This window comes from Anolis carolinensis, chromosome 4, assembly GCF_035594765.1.
Source record: "Anolis carolinensis isolate JA03-04 chromosome 4, rAnoCar3.1.pri, whole genome shotgun sequence".
Lineage (NCBI taxonomy): Eukaryota > Metazoa > Chordata > Lepidosauria > Squamata > Dactyloidae > Anolis > Anolis carolinensis.
Genome location: NC_085844.1, coordinates 190,220,639 through 190,238,068, shown reverse-complemented (window position 1 = coordinate 190,238,068; position 17,430 = coordinate 190,220,639). Strand labels below are relative to the sequence as shown.

Genomic DNA, 17,430 nt, shown 5'->3' with positions numbered 1-17,430 from the left:
TATACCTGCCCTTCATGGAGGAGTTTGAAATCATGTCAATTTTTAATAATAATAATAATAATAATAACAACAACAACAACAACAACAACAACAATTTTATTCTTATATCCCACCACCATCTCCCAAACAGGACTCGGGGTGGCTTACATATGGGACAAAATGCCTATAGACACAAATACAAACAGTCCATCAAAGCAAAAACATAATTAAAATAAAACATAGTTAAAAATAACAAAAAGGTTAAAAACACAAATTCAGTAAAACGTAAGAATATAAAACAGCCACGTAATTAATACTTTTAAAAATAAAGCATAATCAAAATTTAGCTATAAAACATGATGATGTTGATAGTGCTGATTATTTATTTACCACCTTCCTCCCTATGCAGGATCCAAGGCAACCTACAGTATTGAAAAACACAGGATAAAACTAAAACATACTTTCTACAGATTTTTTTTAAAAGTATTAAATCACAGTTCAATTAAAAGCAAAATTTTAAAATAACATAAAACATCTATCATAGTAAAAAAGATTAAAAAATACACCAACGGAAAAAAAAACCTTCCTGTTACATACTAGTTTTTTTTTTTTTTACCAAAGCCTTGCCTAAATAAGAAGGTCTTAGTTGACCAGTGAAAGAAAAGGAAAAAGGGAAGGAAAAAAGTAAAAAAGTAATTTTCTACAGGAGAAAAGTCCACAATCTTGGAGCAGTCACTGAGAAGGCTCTTTCCTGGATCCTCTACAAACATTTCTCTTAAGATAAAGCCATTATCTGAAAATTTTAAAATTCAGTTAGGCTTATACAGAGAGATACACTTTTTCAGAGAGTGTGGATTCAAACTGCACAGACCAAGCTGTGAACCTGAGATTTCAATGGAAGTGTAACCCCAGTCACTCTCTTTTGTCTGGAGTCAGCTTCAGTTTATTTTTCCTCCTCCAGTCCATTACTGACAACAGACACTGGTTTAGCACTTGAAACATCTTCTCTAGAATTAGATGGAAAGAAAACATGAAATTGTGTGTCATCAGTATACTCAACTCCAAAACTCTGAATGACCTCTCATAGCGGTTTCCTGTAGATGTTGAGCAGCATGGAGGACAAAACTGAACTCTTATGAACCCTTCAGGCTAGAGGGTAGAGTAGAAATCCCGCACGACTGTACCTTCTGACTTATTCAAGATTGGAACCACTGTAGAACAGTGTCCCAATCTCACATTGCAGAAGGATACTGTGTTTGATGTTACTGAAAGGTCCAGTAGAACAAACACTCCCCTCCAGTTCCTTATGGCCCTCCCTGCCAGTTCCTTATGTAGATCAAGGCAAGCAAAGCTGTCTTAGTTCCATAGTCAGGCCTATAGCCAGATTAAAAAGGACCTAAAAACCCCATTTCATCCAGGAACTCTAGGAGCGGAGAGGTTCCCGCATGCTCTAGAACAGGCATGGGCACATTTTGGCCCTCCAGGTGTTTTGGAAGTTGAAGTCCAAAATACCTGGAGGACCATAGTTTGCCCATGCCTGCTCTAGAACATTTCCTCCAAATAACTAAATTTTTCTTGGTGCTTTCTACAGCTCTTAAGAATCTTTGGGGAAACCATTGCAGTTGAAGTAGTAAACACCTCATGTCACTTTTAGTACAAACATAAATAAGGCTTTGCTGAATGGTGTTTTTTCAAAATCATATAATAATAAAATTATAAAAATCAAGTTAATTCATCTGAGACCACATTCAATGTAAAGGAGGTCTTACTTGGTTGTACAACAGTTGAACTCAGCCAATAATAAGCAGAAAAATTAATAGGAATCTTGTACTGTACCTTTTTGATTGGTGAAGTTGAGTTGCTACAACTGATTTTAGTTATGCTTTTCTTCATATCTCCTGAAAACAATGGTACAGCATCAGGATTGCAACTGACATTTTAAAAGTAGTTATATGATACCGACAGAAAAAACTGCCAGAATTCAGTATTTAAAATAAATTACTGAACCTTCAAATCACTTACTTTTGACACCTAGCTGCAATCCTGGACAAATTATGTGCTATCCATTTATTTTGTGACCTCAAATATGCTTAACAAATTTACACATACTAATAATATGTTGCTTTTTTAAAGGTTTTAAGCTAAATGAACCATAACAAAGATAGTCATGATAAAAACCAAGATCTGAGAATTTGTCAAGTTTTGTCATCTCGTCCATTTGATGACAGACAGGCATGAATGAAGCTACCCCAGTTGCAAATCAGTGTAATAAAAGAGATCTTTTCAGCAGAAATTTTGTCTAATCTAAATGTCTTTTTACTTCTGATGCCTCCCTGGGCAGGACAAATGGATTATCAGATTTATTTGGTCAAGCTGATTTCCCCCCACATTGTTTAATTAATTTTAGATGCTAATATTTCTGCCCATGGAAGTAGAATCAGATGATCAGTGCACAACAGAAAGAAGAGCTGTCCTGAGCAAGGAGAAAACTAAGAAAAGCTCTTCTGAATTACAGAGGAACCTTTGCTTTATCCCGGCGACAGGGCAGTGTTGTTCAGAACACACTTACTAGTCATGAGTAAGAAGGATATGGCATTCTGATAGCCCAGTGAATGGTATCGCTCCATCACCTACGGAACAGGAAAGACACAATGAAATCAACACTCATTATTCATGGAATAGTATTCTACTTGTATCCCTTTATGGATTTACTCGCCATCAACATGTGGAAGGACCTTTCCATAAATTGGTGGAATAACTGAGAACAGTCGATTGCCAGGCAAACTGGAAAATTCCCATCCCATTAAAAATTTAAGTTCCTTTGTTACATTCTCAAAACTTGCATTGAAACGCTCACCGTGATAGTTGGTGGAAAGCCCGCATGAAATGCCCTGGAAAAATTCCCCATGGAAAGCTGAATGGTGGTTCCAAAGATATTTACTATGCTGAAAAGAGCTTGGCTATCTCTTGGACAAATATCAATCTCTCCTGTAAAGGGAGATATTGAAATCACTCCTTCTACATCATGGCAAGGTTGCATGTTTGTAAAGCCTCCATCCATATATCTCTAGCACAAAGGAAAAAAGAAGGTGATACACAAATAAATAAAGTGGGTGATAGTACAGATATCCGTTTTTAATATTTGTTCATCCCTCTAGCTATCCAGGCAACATCTATGGCAACAAGTGTTTTTCATTAGCTAAAGCTGCAGTAACCCCTCCTGGGTTAGTCTGGGAAAACCAGACTAAATTATTATAGTGCTTTCTATGCTGAATGGGAAATTCAAACATTTGTGGTCATTGCATAAATATCTTCACACCTCCAACATTTGATAAAAACAAAACTGAGCTACTGGAAAGCAGTATAGAAATATTGTATATGTTTACAACTTAGAGTGGTGGTAGCACTATGCCATAATCTCCCCAAATTCCCAATACTATTTATGAGCAATGAAGTTGGTGTGTGTGTGTATTAATGTGCATACGTGTGTATATATGTGCATGTGTATATGCATGTCATGTCATATTCTTCAAAAAGTAAATGTTCTCCAGCAGTCTAGATGAGCAGGCACAGACACACTTATGATCAATTCCATCTTTATTAACGTTAATTCAGATTCCATGAAATTAAAAATTTACAGGTTCCAATAAATACTCCATGAGGCAATATCTGAATGGAAATATGGTTAATATTTAGCAATTGCATTTCTTTCAACTTTGTAATACAATTCTCTAATCCAGCAGTTCTCAAAGTGTGCTCCGCGGAGCCCATGAGGCTCCGTGAAACTTACTAAGGGGCTCCGCACTCTCCCCCTCCCCCTCCAAGCTAATAATAATAATAATAATAATAATAATTCTTTATTTTTAACCCACTCTCTCTCCCTGAAGGGACTCAGGGTGGCTTTCCTTCCTCTTTCCTGATCTTCCCTTTCCACTGCCTCCCTCGCTACCAAAAGTCTTTTTTTTCCCTTACTTCCCTGGCTGCCAAAAGCCTATTTCCTTCCCACCACTCAGGAGGTGCTTTGACTGTGCTTTTCTTGTATGGGAGGATATAAAGGAAATGAGCAGAGAGCAGCTCCTTCAGGCAGGGGGGAATCTTTTAATCCCACCGCTGCCACCAATATAAAGGAAGAGCAGGGAAGACACCAAATAGAAAAGAAGAGAGCTGAAGCCAAATATAACGAACACCTCTCCACTCCACACACTCTCACACACACGCACACGTATGTGAGAGGCGAGGATATGCTGTCTGATTTTAGATTTCCTTTTAAATTGGTAGATGCCACCAACCTAAAATGTCTTTAGGATTTTTGTTGTTAAAATGTGCCTGAGGCAAACTTCCCCCATTCCCTGCCCACACTGTTTCTACACCTGGCTCCCAAACTGATGTTCACTATGAGGCTTTTCTGTGTTATTTTATTGTTGTATTGCTGGAACTTTTATAAAGGTTTCTTGCTAGAAATATACACTGTGGAGGCTTTTGAAAGTTGAAAAATAGAATAAAAATTTATTTTCTTAAAACAAGCAAATGATTACTTCAGAGAGGTACATTAGCATAAACGGTTATAGACGTTCTTCAGCTTGACTTAGTTGTATGTTTCAGGTTACTTCACTTAGTTTCAAACAGTTCCAACCAACCAATCTATCTATTGGTCACAAAAACCCTCGCTCTATTTGCTGAGAATAGTCACGAGTTCCCCTGGGTTGTTAATTAACTCTAACCTAGAGTCCTTCTATTAACCAGCCCAGAAGTGAGAGTCAATCCCTTGAGTTATCTTCTTCTCAAGAGATCCAAACTGCCTGACCTAGCCTGTCAGTTTCCACAGCTTTCAGTTCTCTCTCACACACACACTCCAAACTCCCAAACTGCTCTTTCCTTTCCAAACTCCAAAACTGAACTCCCTGGAGCTCTTTTTTTTTTCCTGCACTCTAAGACTTGGCTCCTCTCATCTGCTCTGGTTGGCCAATCCTAGGAGTCTCTCTCTAAGCTTCTCCCCCTTTCTAACCACACTCAAAATGGCTGCCTGGCATTTCCTCTACAAAATGGAGATCTGCCTCACTCACTGTTACCCAGGCTTCTTTCCCGGCCTATGGTTCACTACAGAGGACTTGAACTGGATGGCTCCTGGGGTCGTCGTCTTCTTCTTCTTCTTCTTCTTCTTCTTCTTCTTCTTCTTCTTCTTCTATTATTATTATTATTATTATTATTATTATTATTATTATTATTATTATTATTATTATTATATCTGTTGGGGGAGGTGCTTTGATTGTGCTTTTCCTGAATGGCAGGAGGGCATTGGAGTGGATGGCCCCTGGGGTCTTCCACTGGAATACTGCAAATTTTATTTTGGTTAAAATTGTTCTTCATGTTAAATATTGCATTGTTCTTTCTTTTCTTTTTATTTTTTTCACTACAGACAAAATATGTGCAGTGTGCATAGGGATTTGTTCATGTTTTTTTTCAACTAGTTTACACAAACACTCTCCATCCATCTACCACTTGCCTTGCCCATCTGTCAAATTTTAAAACACAGTGTGTCAAAATGTTTGCCCATGCCTGATATATATACATTATATATAATATAATATATAAAGATTTCTTCGGGCTCCACGAGAAACTTTTGCTTCAAAAAGGGCTTCGCAGCTGAAAATGTTTGAGAACTTCTGCACTAATCAATGTGCACCAAAATTGCATATTAGGGGAATCTGCACACAAACATGTATTTCAAGGTGGATCTACACTGTAGAATTAATGCAATTGGACACCATATTAACGGCCACAGTTCAATGCTTAGGAATCATGAGAGTTGTAGTGTTACAAAGTATTTAACCTTCTCTGCTAAAAAATGCTGATGCCTTACCAAACTCCAGTTCCCATGATTCCATGGCACTGAACTATGGCAATTAAGTGGTGTCAAATTGCATTAATTCTACAATGCAGTTGCACCCTTAGTAGTATACAACAATGCATAATGTTATGAGAAACTACTTGCAAAAATTATATTATAATGTATAAAAATACATAGGAATTTTCATAGCACTTTAAAAGAATTCACATGCAGAAGCAACAAATAAGTTAAGACAGAAAAAATGAAAAACGGAGGGAAACCGAGACTGATAGAATTGTGTCTCCCTGGATATCTAGCCAAAATCTCATTTTTCTGGTATTTGGAAAGGGTACAGAAAAAAAGCTCTGACCAGGTTTATATTATTGAAAGTAAAAATAAATATATAAACTGACATCCTATGGGGAACTGGATCTCAAAATGGAAAGAACCAATAGCCAAAGTGAAGGGGAAAATAAAATAAAAGGAACTAAATCAGACCATCTTCATGATCCAACAAATAGAATAAAAGCTGGAATTGAATCAGAACTGTTCACAGAGGGAGGTAGGAGAGTGGGTGTGTGTGTGTGTGGGGGAAGCAGATAGGTATAAGTAGGAAACTAAGAAGGAATTAGAAAGGAGTAAAAAATGAGTTATACCAGAAGAATATGTAATATGTTTTCCTTGTATTGGTTGATTTTGTTTCTTTAATACTTTTTAAATATAATGCTGAAATGCCATACTCTTTTTATACAAGCCAATAAAATAATATTTTTAACAAAGAAAAAGCTGACTCACCACACCACGGTAGGTGGGTGGTATCAAACCACCATACCCTGGAATAAAACAGCTGCACATGAGAGCCTGGGAAAAACAGAGAAAAGGAATGGTTGCTTATCTGTAACCATGTTTCTTCAAGTAGTCATCTCTGAAATTTGCACTGATGGTACTAACTGTGCCTGCAGGAACCACCATCAAAGGGTGAGGAGCTTGCTAGTCTACCATCAGTGTGATTTTCACAGAGACCACAAAGAAGAAGGAATGGTGTTTCTTTGAGTGGTCATCTGTGAAATTCAGACATCCTTGTCCATCTTCCCGGCTTTATGTCATGCTTGCTAAAAGATTCCGGAGCCACTGCGCAGATGCAAGGGGTACCATCAGTGCAATTTTCACAGAGACCATGAAGAAGAAATATAAGTAAGCTACATAAAACAGTTTTTGTGAAGCTTAAAAGGTAAAGGTAAAGGTTTTCCCCTGACATTAAGTCCAGTCATGTCCACTCTGGGAGTGGTGCTCAGCTCCATTTCTAAGCCGAAGAGCCAATTTTGTCTGTAGACACCTTCCAGGTAATGTGGCCGGCATAACTGCATAGAATGCCTTTACCTTCCCGCCAGAGTGGTACCTGTTGATCTACTCACATTTACATGTTTTTGAACTGCTAGGTTGGCAGAAGCTGGGACTAATAGCAGGAGCTCACCCCACACCCCGCTCCCTGATTCGAACCGCTGACCTTTTGGTCAGCAAGTTTATTATTTCATTATTCAGAATCTTTCTACAGTCGAAAGCTTATTTAACATCACCTCAAAGCTATATGCTCAACACTTGCTGCAAAAACTGACAGACTGGTTGCAGACAACAGTTCCCATCCCAATAGTTCCCATCCTTAAAATCCAATAGTTTCCATTCCACCTGCCATTTTTTATGTGCAAGGAGAGCAGTGAAGTTGATTCTTCCCTGACTTTACAATCTTCCCATATCTATATACTTTAAAGATGGAGTACCATGGGCTCCATGGGACTCTGATTTTAAAGTGTGTAGAAACAGGGACAACCTTGCATTTGCTGAGGTCTTATATTTCTACCTACATTCTTTATTTAACAGTTTATTAATGTTCATCTCTATTTTGTCAGCAGCATGAACTTAAACTTTTAAGTACTTATTGCACCCGCACTAATATGAACTAGTTGTCACATCGTTCAGAAACAATCTAAATTGATTTCATAGTTGTCACCCATTTATAATATCATATTGTAAACAAATCATGATATGTATGGTGGAGTTCCTGATAATGCACACTTGCTCAAAAGACATGACCACTTATCAGTTATGACTTGTATTTTGTGTGTTCATTTGAAAAATAACAATTGCTATTACTCCAATTTTAAAACAGTTCTAATCCCTTGAGGCAGTGAAAAAGGACACAGTCCATCCCATGATGCAGGGGTACTTCCTGCCTGTGCCCATCATGATTCACTATGTAAACATTAGAAACAGTCCTCAAAAAGAGAGAGGGGAGAAGACGGTCTGAGATAGTCTTCTGGACTCAGCAACCAGGATATTCCATTTCAAAACTCCAAAAAAAACAAAAAACAAAAACAAAAAACCATGGGATGGCCACTGTCATAATAGCTCTCATTGAATTTAATCGATGACATGGGCAAATAGACTGTCCTATAGAGAGTCTTCTAACCAGAAATGAGTTTCCGGTACTCTGCCATAATGCAGTTGCTCAATCATTTTTGGTAATTAAAAAAACTAATAAATATCACTACTTTAGTAGATTGTTATTTTTCCTGGCCTTTAATAGTGAGGTTTTCTGTTTTTTCTATTCATTTAAAACGCAAATATTGATACTGCAAATGTTTGATCCCTTGCAATGTTGAAGTAAGACTCCTTTTTTTTTAAAAAAAAGGGGGGAGGGGGGAGAATCCACTTGCTCATGGGATAAGGATGAAAATAGTAACAGAGAAACCAGAAAAATCAGATGGCATGTGATAAGTAACATCGTGATTTGGAACACAACAGAACTAAATGCCATGATTACATGACGTTACACAACAGATGAAGCATGTATGAACAGATTTTCAAAATTGTCTTCTCTTTTTTCTGTATGTTTATACTGCCCCCTACTACAGTATTGACCACTTTGGGAAGCACTAGTCTAAAGGATTAAACTCAAGAGAACATTGATGCTTTCAGACCTGTATCACCCGAATTCATGCGTTAATATCCGCAATGCCTTTGGCATAACTGAATTGGAAGAACAATGATTTATATGGAAGAATCAATCAAATTTTACCTCAATTAGATCCTCCTTTGACTTGTACTCTGAAACCATGACATTTTGCAAGTTTGACACACGTGTAAGAGAAAGGTAGAGTTTCCCTGAAGCCTTCTGGTGAGAATTCTCTGACAGATTTTTAATTAACCCTTCCTTTAATGTCCGGAATACCCCAACAAATGGTGAAAAAGGACCCCAAAATGATCTTCTGGAATCTTCCACAGCTTTGAAGAGACATTCTTGAAAAGCATCTAGGGAGGGTGGGAACAAAAGGTTAACTCAGGACTTTTCCCCATGAGAGTTGCAATATGTGTTGGAGGTTTCCTAGCCACAAATGAAAAAACTTACCATTGCATGACATTGTCCCAAACCCACTACAAACCAATCTTAAATTCACAAACAGAAGAAAACAGAGGAACCCATTTTAGGGCTGCTGAACATGTGTTCAATTAGTCTTCCAAGTGTTTTCAGATGTGTAATAATCTCAAGCCGTTTCTGCAGCAACTTTGGAGTCAGTGATGTCTGATTGTGAGCGTGTTGTGTGCGTTCCTTCTGTCCTCTGCAGTTTCCTGTTCTCAGTCTGCTACCATTTGAACTTCTAATAGGTGAACAGAGAAGGCCTTCTTACTACATAACCCATTCCCAATCTCTTAATGCCATAGGGAAAAATGTAACCTATATAATGATACCTTGTTTTTATGGAGGGAAGACCAGGGTAATACAAAAGCATTTTGCTAGGTTAGCACATGTGAAGCCAAGCTTTTTCTTGCTTCAGTTGCCTTCTATTGGCATTTATGCATAACTACCGATGCTATGTTGTTGCACTTTCCTTTTCCTATTTCTTCTTTCCTTTTTTCTTCTCTCCATATTTTTCTAACTATTTATTAAAGTGTATTCTGTATCATCAAAATATGAATTCACAAGACCTAAACCATCTGGTTCTGCAAACAGGCCAATTCAGCATAGTCTATAATCCTTTATTACATGGCTGATTGAACCAATTACTGCAGGTACATGTATAGTTCCAAACTCCCACCTCTGGCAGTTACTAACCATTATGTATACATATCCTTTTGAAAAAACAACTCTCCAGTTTTTCACAGAATTTCAGATATTAAACAAACTCAAATTGTGGTATTCCTCTTCCACTGTTTAACTAGAATTTAAACTACACTCTTTGCATTTATATTAAAGTTATGATGTACTATATATACTTTTGTTATGAAAGAAAAAAAAGGATTAAGTACAAAGCTCTGTATAGGATTACTGTACACCTGAATAACACATAAGTATGAAGACGCATGTTGTTGTGTGCATGTGTGCTTGAAACCCAGTCCACCCACACATCCATAATATTAATCTGTAAATGTGCTGGGCAATAGCATCCAGTAAATATTACTCTGCCTATAACAAGATGGGGAATTTGAAAGTCTGCAGGGTTGCATGCAGTCTGGAGCTACTCATGTGCCCTGCTACAACCTGAATCTCTCCCCAAATCTCAGGCTTTTAAAAACTCAGCTAAAGCCTAACACAATTTTAATGCAAAAACACCTCTGGAGGGCATGAGATTTGTGTTCTCACTGTTTTTGCTCCCATCTCCTTTACTCCAAAGCATCACCCAGACAGCAAAAACAGTGAGCAGAAGTGAGAGGGATCTCACTTCCAGATTTAGGAACATGGCTGGTTTCCACCCAGGTGGAATTAGAAGGATCTCAAATGGTCCTTCAACTCTCCTCATGTGCCCACCCCATGAATAAACCAAAGTTTTCAAAGGCTTACCTAAATCACCATCACAGGTTATTACTGCTGCAACAAGTGCTCCACCGGAAGAACCATAAACCCTGGAGAGTGAGTTTATCATTTCAGGTGCTAGTTCCTTCAGGGCCCGGACCACCCCTAACTGATAATACATCAGGAAGCCACTAGCTGCAAAAGACAGAGCATGCGGTCTTTTGAGGATCTGAGGTACCATTCTTCCCAATGCAGAGGGCAGAAGATAGCAAGAACTGTACAGAAAACCAGCTGGTGAACAATTTGCTTTTTAGAAAGACATTCAGAATGAATAGAAAGAATGGCATGCAGATTTTGGACCGGCTGTTCAAAGAGAGATAATTAGTGGATCCCATTTGTACATAAGCAGGCCCAGGTCATAAGACTTGCGCTCATGTCCATTCCAGTAATTGAATTTGGGATGGTCATTAGCTGAAGTTCTGATCATGAATTGCAGTGTTATAAATATTACCAAACATTTAGAGCAGATAAACATCCTTGACACTTTGCATAGGCAGGACAGGGGAGTCATACTGACTACTCAACAACCTCATGAATTGGCTTTAGAAATGACAGGTGATTTCATAGACATCCTGTTAGCAGCGAAGTGACAACTAAAAATCAACACAGAAGGGATTAGATGCACTTATGGAAACTGTGATTCAGCAGGCATTTGCCTAATTATTATTTTTTTGGTCTAATGCCCTTTTAATTTTTAAAAAAACTAGCTGTTCTTTTAATAAAGTGTTTCTCAATCTGGGGGTCGGGAACCCTGGGGGGGGGGTCAGAGGGATCACCAAACACATATTTCTGATGGTCTTAGGAACCTCTTTGTCAGAGAAGGCTGAAGATCTCTTCTCCTGTCCTTCTCTTCCTTTTTGGAAACAGACAGTGAATTCTCCCACCAAAACCCAATTTGCCCAATTTTATCATTGGTGGGGTTCAAGGGGATAAATCCCAGCAACTACAACTCCCAAATGCCAAGGTCTATTTTCCCCAAACTCCACCAGTGTTCACATTTGGGCATATTGAGTATTCATTCAGATCCATCACTGTTTGAGTCCACAGTGCTCTCTGGATGTAGGTGAACTACAACTCCAAAACTAAAATTCAGTGCCCACCAAACCCTTCCAGTATTTTCTGTTGGAGTTCTGTGTGCCAAGTTTGGTTCACTGCCATCGTTGGTGGAGTTCAGAATGCTCTTTTATTGTGAGTATAAATCCTAGTCACTAAAACTCCCAAATGACAAAATCATTTACCAGTATTCAAATCGGGGTTATTGGGAATTTGTGCCAAATTTGGTCCAGTGAATGAAAATACATCTTGCATATCAGATATTTACATTACGATTCATAGTAGTAGCAAAATGACGGTTATGAAGGAGTACCAAAAATAATGTTATGGTTGGGGGTCACCACAACATGAGGAACTGTATTAAGGGGTTACGGCATTAGGAAGGTTGAGAACCACTGTTCTAATATGATGATTGGTTTCATTGCATTATAGTATAACTTATGGCATTATCCTGTGCCCCCCCCCCTTTGAAAACATTTCTAGTCCATTGAGAGTGCAATTTATGACAATGCAGGGGAAGTTCCTATCAGCTCTGGCATGATTCATCAGTTTAACATCAGAAACAATCATAAAAAAGGAGGGCAAGAAGGTGGTCTGATATTGTCTTCTGGACTCAGGAATCGGGATATTCCATTTCAAAACTACAAAAACACATTCGATAAGAGATGTCATAATCGTCTGCATTGAATTGAATAGGCATAGGCAAATTTTTAGTGACATACATGTGCATATATTTCTTCTTGTTAAGGATAAGGTACTATTCTCTTATCGCTTTGTGGACTGTTCACAATCACTCCCTGGTAGTTATCAAGTTGCTTCTCAGTGGGAAGGAGCTGGAGAGAAGCAATTCAGACAATGTGTCATGAATACTTTTAAAACAAAGGTTAAAATATCCTGCTCAGACTGAACAGAATATCTCACTTCTGACACCAAAAATGTTATGAATAACTTTTCAATAACTTTAAAGTATAGGTTCTTTTTATTGCAATTTCAGTCTGAGAGATATAGCAGAACTTTTACAGAACAACAAAGAATGTCATTAGATATACAGAGATTCAGATTCTATGCAACTACATTAGATTCATAAACAACCTTCAGATGCATTGGCTAAGAACAAACAAAGGGAGGTACATTTTATTCAGCATTCACACACATCTACATGCATCCATCTTCATGCATACAAATATTACCATATCCTTTTCTGCCTCCTTGGAGAAGCACCTGCTTAGGCCAGACCCAGCTTCCACTGCCGCCTGCCAACACATACAGTAGAGTCTCGCTTATCCAAATAAACGGGCCGGCAGAATGTTGGATTAGTGAATATGTTGGATAATAAGGAGAGATTAAGGAAAAGCCTATTAAACATCAAATAAGGTTATGATTTTACAAATTAAGCACCAAAACATCATGTTATACAACAAATTTGACAGAAAAAGTAGTTCAATACACAGTAATGCTATGTAGTAATTACTGTATTTACGAATTTAGCACCAAAATAACATGATATATTGAAAACATTGACTACAAAAATGCGTTGGATAATCCAGAATGTTGGATAAGCGAGTGTTGGATAAGTGAGACTCTACTGTAGTTCCAAAATGCCAAAACTTCAAAGCTTCAAATCTCCAAAAAGACCATGACTTCAAAATGCACTCCTTCCTCTTTCCCTGAGAAAAGGAAGCTCTAAAAATTGAACAGAATCCTGATTTCCCATAGCAGATCTGACACATACACTATCTCTCTCCTTCCCAATGGAGCAGAGCATAGCAGGTGAACAGTGTCTCTGTCTGTCACACTTTCTGGACTATCATAAGGTCACTTATATAGCAATATTTTGCTGATGTTGTTCCAAAGTTGTAAATGAATGATAGACATCTTCCATCCTGGAATATCCCAGCTTCTTGGACCAGATGTTGATTCCTTTTGATTGGTGTTAGCAAACAAGCAGCTCTGCCCCAAAAGTTTATCAAGTCAGCAAATGTTGACAGATGTTAACAGATGTAAACATTTCTCTTATCATTCACAGTTCTTATCACTGTTTACCAGGCAGGTCAACTATTTCAGGTCTCATTAGCAGGTTTTAATTACAATTCAGCAAGCAGGTAGTTAATGGTTTGCAGGACTTCGTTCACAGACTGGTGTCTTCAAATTTACTAGCTCACATTCATTCTTCCATTCATACCAACATATCACATATTCATATTTCATTTGATCTTGTTACACATTAAGATGCAGGCTTTCTAAGCTCTGAAAGGAAGGAAAATTATGTGGAGTAAGGAGGGACACAGAATTGTGCAGGTGCGGCGTGTTTCATTTTGTTTGCTATATGAAAAATCTCAACCATTTTATTTCAGTTACAAAAAGTTTTTTTAATCATATTGTACTGCAACATAAGTTCCAGTTGTAAGACAAAAGCAGATTGTGAGTTAAAGACAGAATCAATTTTCCATGCACATAAATTGCTCTTCAAGCACATCTGTGAAATGCGCCAAGCTTTTATAAAATATGCTGCATATGTGTATCCATTTCCCACAAGCCATTCTTATTCAATCCATGCATACTTTCTAAGAAGTGCAAGGGCTAGAAATCACACCTTTTGATCTAGAAATCTTGCTGAAGGTCTTAAACCTCTGATAATGTGGTTACACGAAAGACAGAGGTGATGGTGGTGCTGATAATAGCAGCAATAAGAAAAAGACAATAATGGCATCCATGGAAAGGAAAATAAGAAAAAGGTTGGTGGAGGGAACAGAAAAAGAACTTTGCCTATTCTAAGCAGCCCATTACTCAAATGCCCTCAAATGAGGGAGGAAACTTGGATTACCATCTCTCCCACGGAAGTGCTTTGGCCCTGAGTCCCGACAAGGAGGCTAGACATTCAAGATATTTGTGACTTTAATTTATCTGCTTCTCCTCACAGTTCTGCCACTGCCACCACCTGATTGGGCACAGAGAGAATAACAGACCATACATAATAGCAGCAGTTTACTGTTATAGGATCTTGCCCATTGTTCCCTAGTGCTTGGAAATGTTTGGTTATTCACTAGTAAAGTAAATCTTTTGGCGTTACTGACATGCCACCCTTCCTTCAGCCAGACTTCATGTATCCAGTGTAGCTGGTGTAAGACTAGTTATTTGAAATTAAGGGTGGTGGATTTGGTTTCTATCTGCTGTCTGCTACCCAAGGAACATTACATCCTATGCTTCTATAATGCAATCAGTATAACAACACTATGAACATGTTAAGCAGAAACCAAGAGCTTTCCCCATATGATATTACTATCAGGATTTACAGCTTCTCCTCTCTCAGGCAAAGGTATGGCAGCAAGTGTCTGTATTGTGACTGAATGTCACATAAGTAAACTCTAGTTCAGAAAGTAAAAGCTCACAAAAGCCTAGAAGATTTGTTTATGAAAGCAAGTAAATCACAGCACATAGTTGTTACAGGGACAGTTCCACAGCACATTTATAGATAAGCAAGTCAATCTTAACACATATTACAATCCCATTTGTCCATTAATAAAAAGATTCCCTCTTTACACCTGCTCTAATCCCATTTGCCAATTGATAAAAACACCCCAAGAGTTATCGCTTCTCCCTCTTCATACTAATTCTCTCAAAAGAACAGTTTTGCAGTTTCTGGCTGTAGTTTTTACTTGCTATGTAGCTAAACAATTCTGGAAAAGATGTGTTCCCTGATACACAAGCAAATACAAGCATGGTTAAAAGCAGAATAAGATCATCATCCAGTACACAATTATACAATGCAAATGAAAAAATCATAACAGATAAAATAAAACATGGAAGGATTCATGATACTGGAATTGCATTGTCCCAACATTGAACACCACTAGTCATTGTCTTACATATAATGTAGGTGCTCTGTAGGCAGAACTACACTACAGATACCAACTCCAGGGCTTGCTATGTTGCTGCAATGTCCCTGCCTTTACCTGCCCATGGCCATTCTGTGACTGGTGGAAGGTGGAGAGAGGAACTGAAGAAGTGCTGACAATGTTCTCATAGACAGACAACAACAATGCATATACAAGCATAAGGTGAAATTATACTTGAATATGCCACTAACAACATTTCCACACGAGAATACCAAGTTTGTTGGGTCACTGTTTAAAAGAAAACTAACATGAACTGCTTCTGTCACAACTCTTCAACTTGTAACTAAGTGTTAATTGCTCATTAGAAGGCTCTAATAGAATTACCAGAAAGATCCATGTAATTGTGGTTGAGTAGTATTAATTAATGGTCATCAATACATCATGTAACCCTTAGCCATGCCCCATGATTCACAACATTTGTCACCCTTGTTGTTACTTCCAAATATTAATCATCACCCTAAGATGTCATTCCAGTTAACAAGCTGGACCGGTACAGAATTTTGTTTGTTTGTTAATCTATTTCAGTTAAGCCAAGTAACCTAGGACACAAAAGAAATGCATGAAGTCATTTAGGACCTCATCACATGTAGAAATTTCTTCATTTCTTCATATTTTGAAAAGGAAGTTCCATGGTGGTGATCACATGATGCAAAATTACTTCCAAGAGTTACCTGTTGGATCCTGTTTTTATATATCATAATAACGTGGAGTTTTCAGAGTCAGGTATCTATCAGCTCCACTTGTTTCTATGCACGTGGAAGTGGCAAAACACATGAACTTTCATGTGTGATATAAACTGTTGGAATTCTCTGAGTAATACCATTTTATGAAGTATATTTGTGGTCAGTCTTTACACCTTCCCTCAGTTTCTCTCATGCCACCATTACTCCATGAGAACTAACCCTTTGGAGGTAAGTTTTCTTTTATTATTTTTTAGGACATTCTGAAATTACTCCATCTTCATTACTCGATGCATTAACATTATACTCTTTCCTTTTGAAGGAATTCTCATTTGGAAATATTTTTTGAAGTAATTATGAAGTAATAGTGCCAAATAGTCACTGTTGAATGTTTTTATGTTGAATGTTTTATATTGTGGAATGATATTTTAAATTGTAAGTCGCGCGGAGCACTCTGGTGGAGAGTGACTAATTAAGAAATAAAGTGAAGTGAAGTAATTTGCAAGGTAAATTACGTGTGTAAACAGTTCAGTAGCAATGCACGCATTTCATTAGGAAAACAGCCATTTTAGGGGAACGTTTCAGCAGGGAAACATCTGGAACAGCAGCAGCAGATGCCATTTGTCTTATCGTTTTTCTCGTTTCTCAAAAATCGTGAGGTTTCATACTTCTGGTTTTGCACAGTAAATCTTTTTAAAAGGGGAGGGGGAGACAGAAAGCAAGATGGGCGGGGACGCCACTTCATGTGATGGCAAATGAAGTAGGGGATTGTAGATGAGATGGACACATGTGATGGGGAGACTGAATTCTCAGTTTTATTAAAACATGGCTACCATGGAATACTATGGCAAGATCCAGTTCAACCTGCATTTTTTGTGTATTGTGATGAAGTCCTTAGTCTGTTGGAATCTTTTGGAATCTTTTTTCATTTAATAGAAAGGGAGGCTGGTCTGAACCCCTCTGGTGAGAGTTTGGCAAGATATTTTTGCCCAGCACTTTTTAGCCCAATATATCCTTTTTAAAACAATACTTTTTGCACTAATCTTAAAAGAGAAGGTTATGAGTTTTATGTGTTAGGACCTCATCACACTGGAGCATGGGTCCACTTTAAATCCCATTTCTCCCTCCTGTAGAATTCTGTGGCTT

At 37.9% G+C, this 17,430-nt stretch overlaps 1 protein-coding gene across 1 annotated transcript; it reads right to left on the bottom strand.

Annotated features, from left to right (window-relative positions):
• Nucleotides 1-80: 80 nt before the first annotated feature.
• LOC100568175 (omega-hydroxyceramide transacylase) lies at nucleotides 81-11,180 on the bottom strand. The gene is made up of 7 exons (XM_016993327.2): nucleotides 10,644-11,180; nucleotides 8,883-9,115; nucleotides 6,602-6,667; nucleotides 2,837-3,046; nucleotides 2,549-2,609; nucleotides 1,816-1,877; nucleotides 81-401 (listed from the first exon to the last, which is right to left on the bottom strand). Exons 1-7 carry the CDS (start codon nucleotides 10,834-10,836, stop codon nucleotides 381-383), a joined length of 846 nt encoding a protein of 281 aa, XP_016848816.1. The 5' UTR covers nucleotides 10,837-11,180; the 3' UTR covers nucleotides 81-380.
• Nucleotides 11,181-17,430: the final 6,250 nt, after the last annotated feature.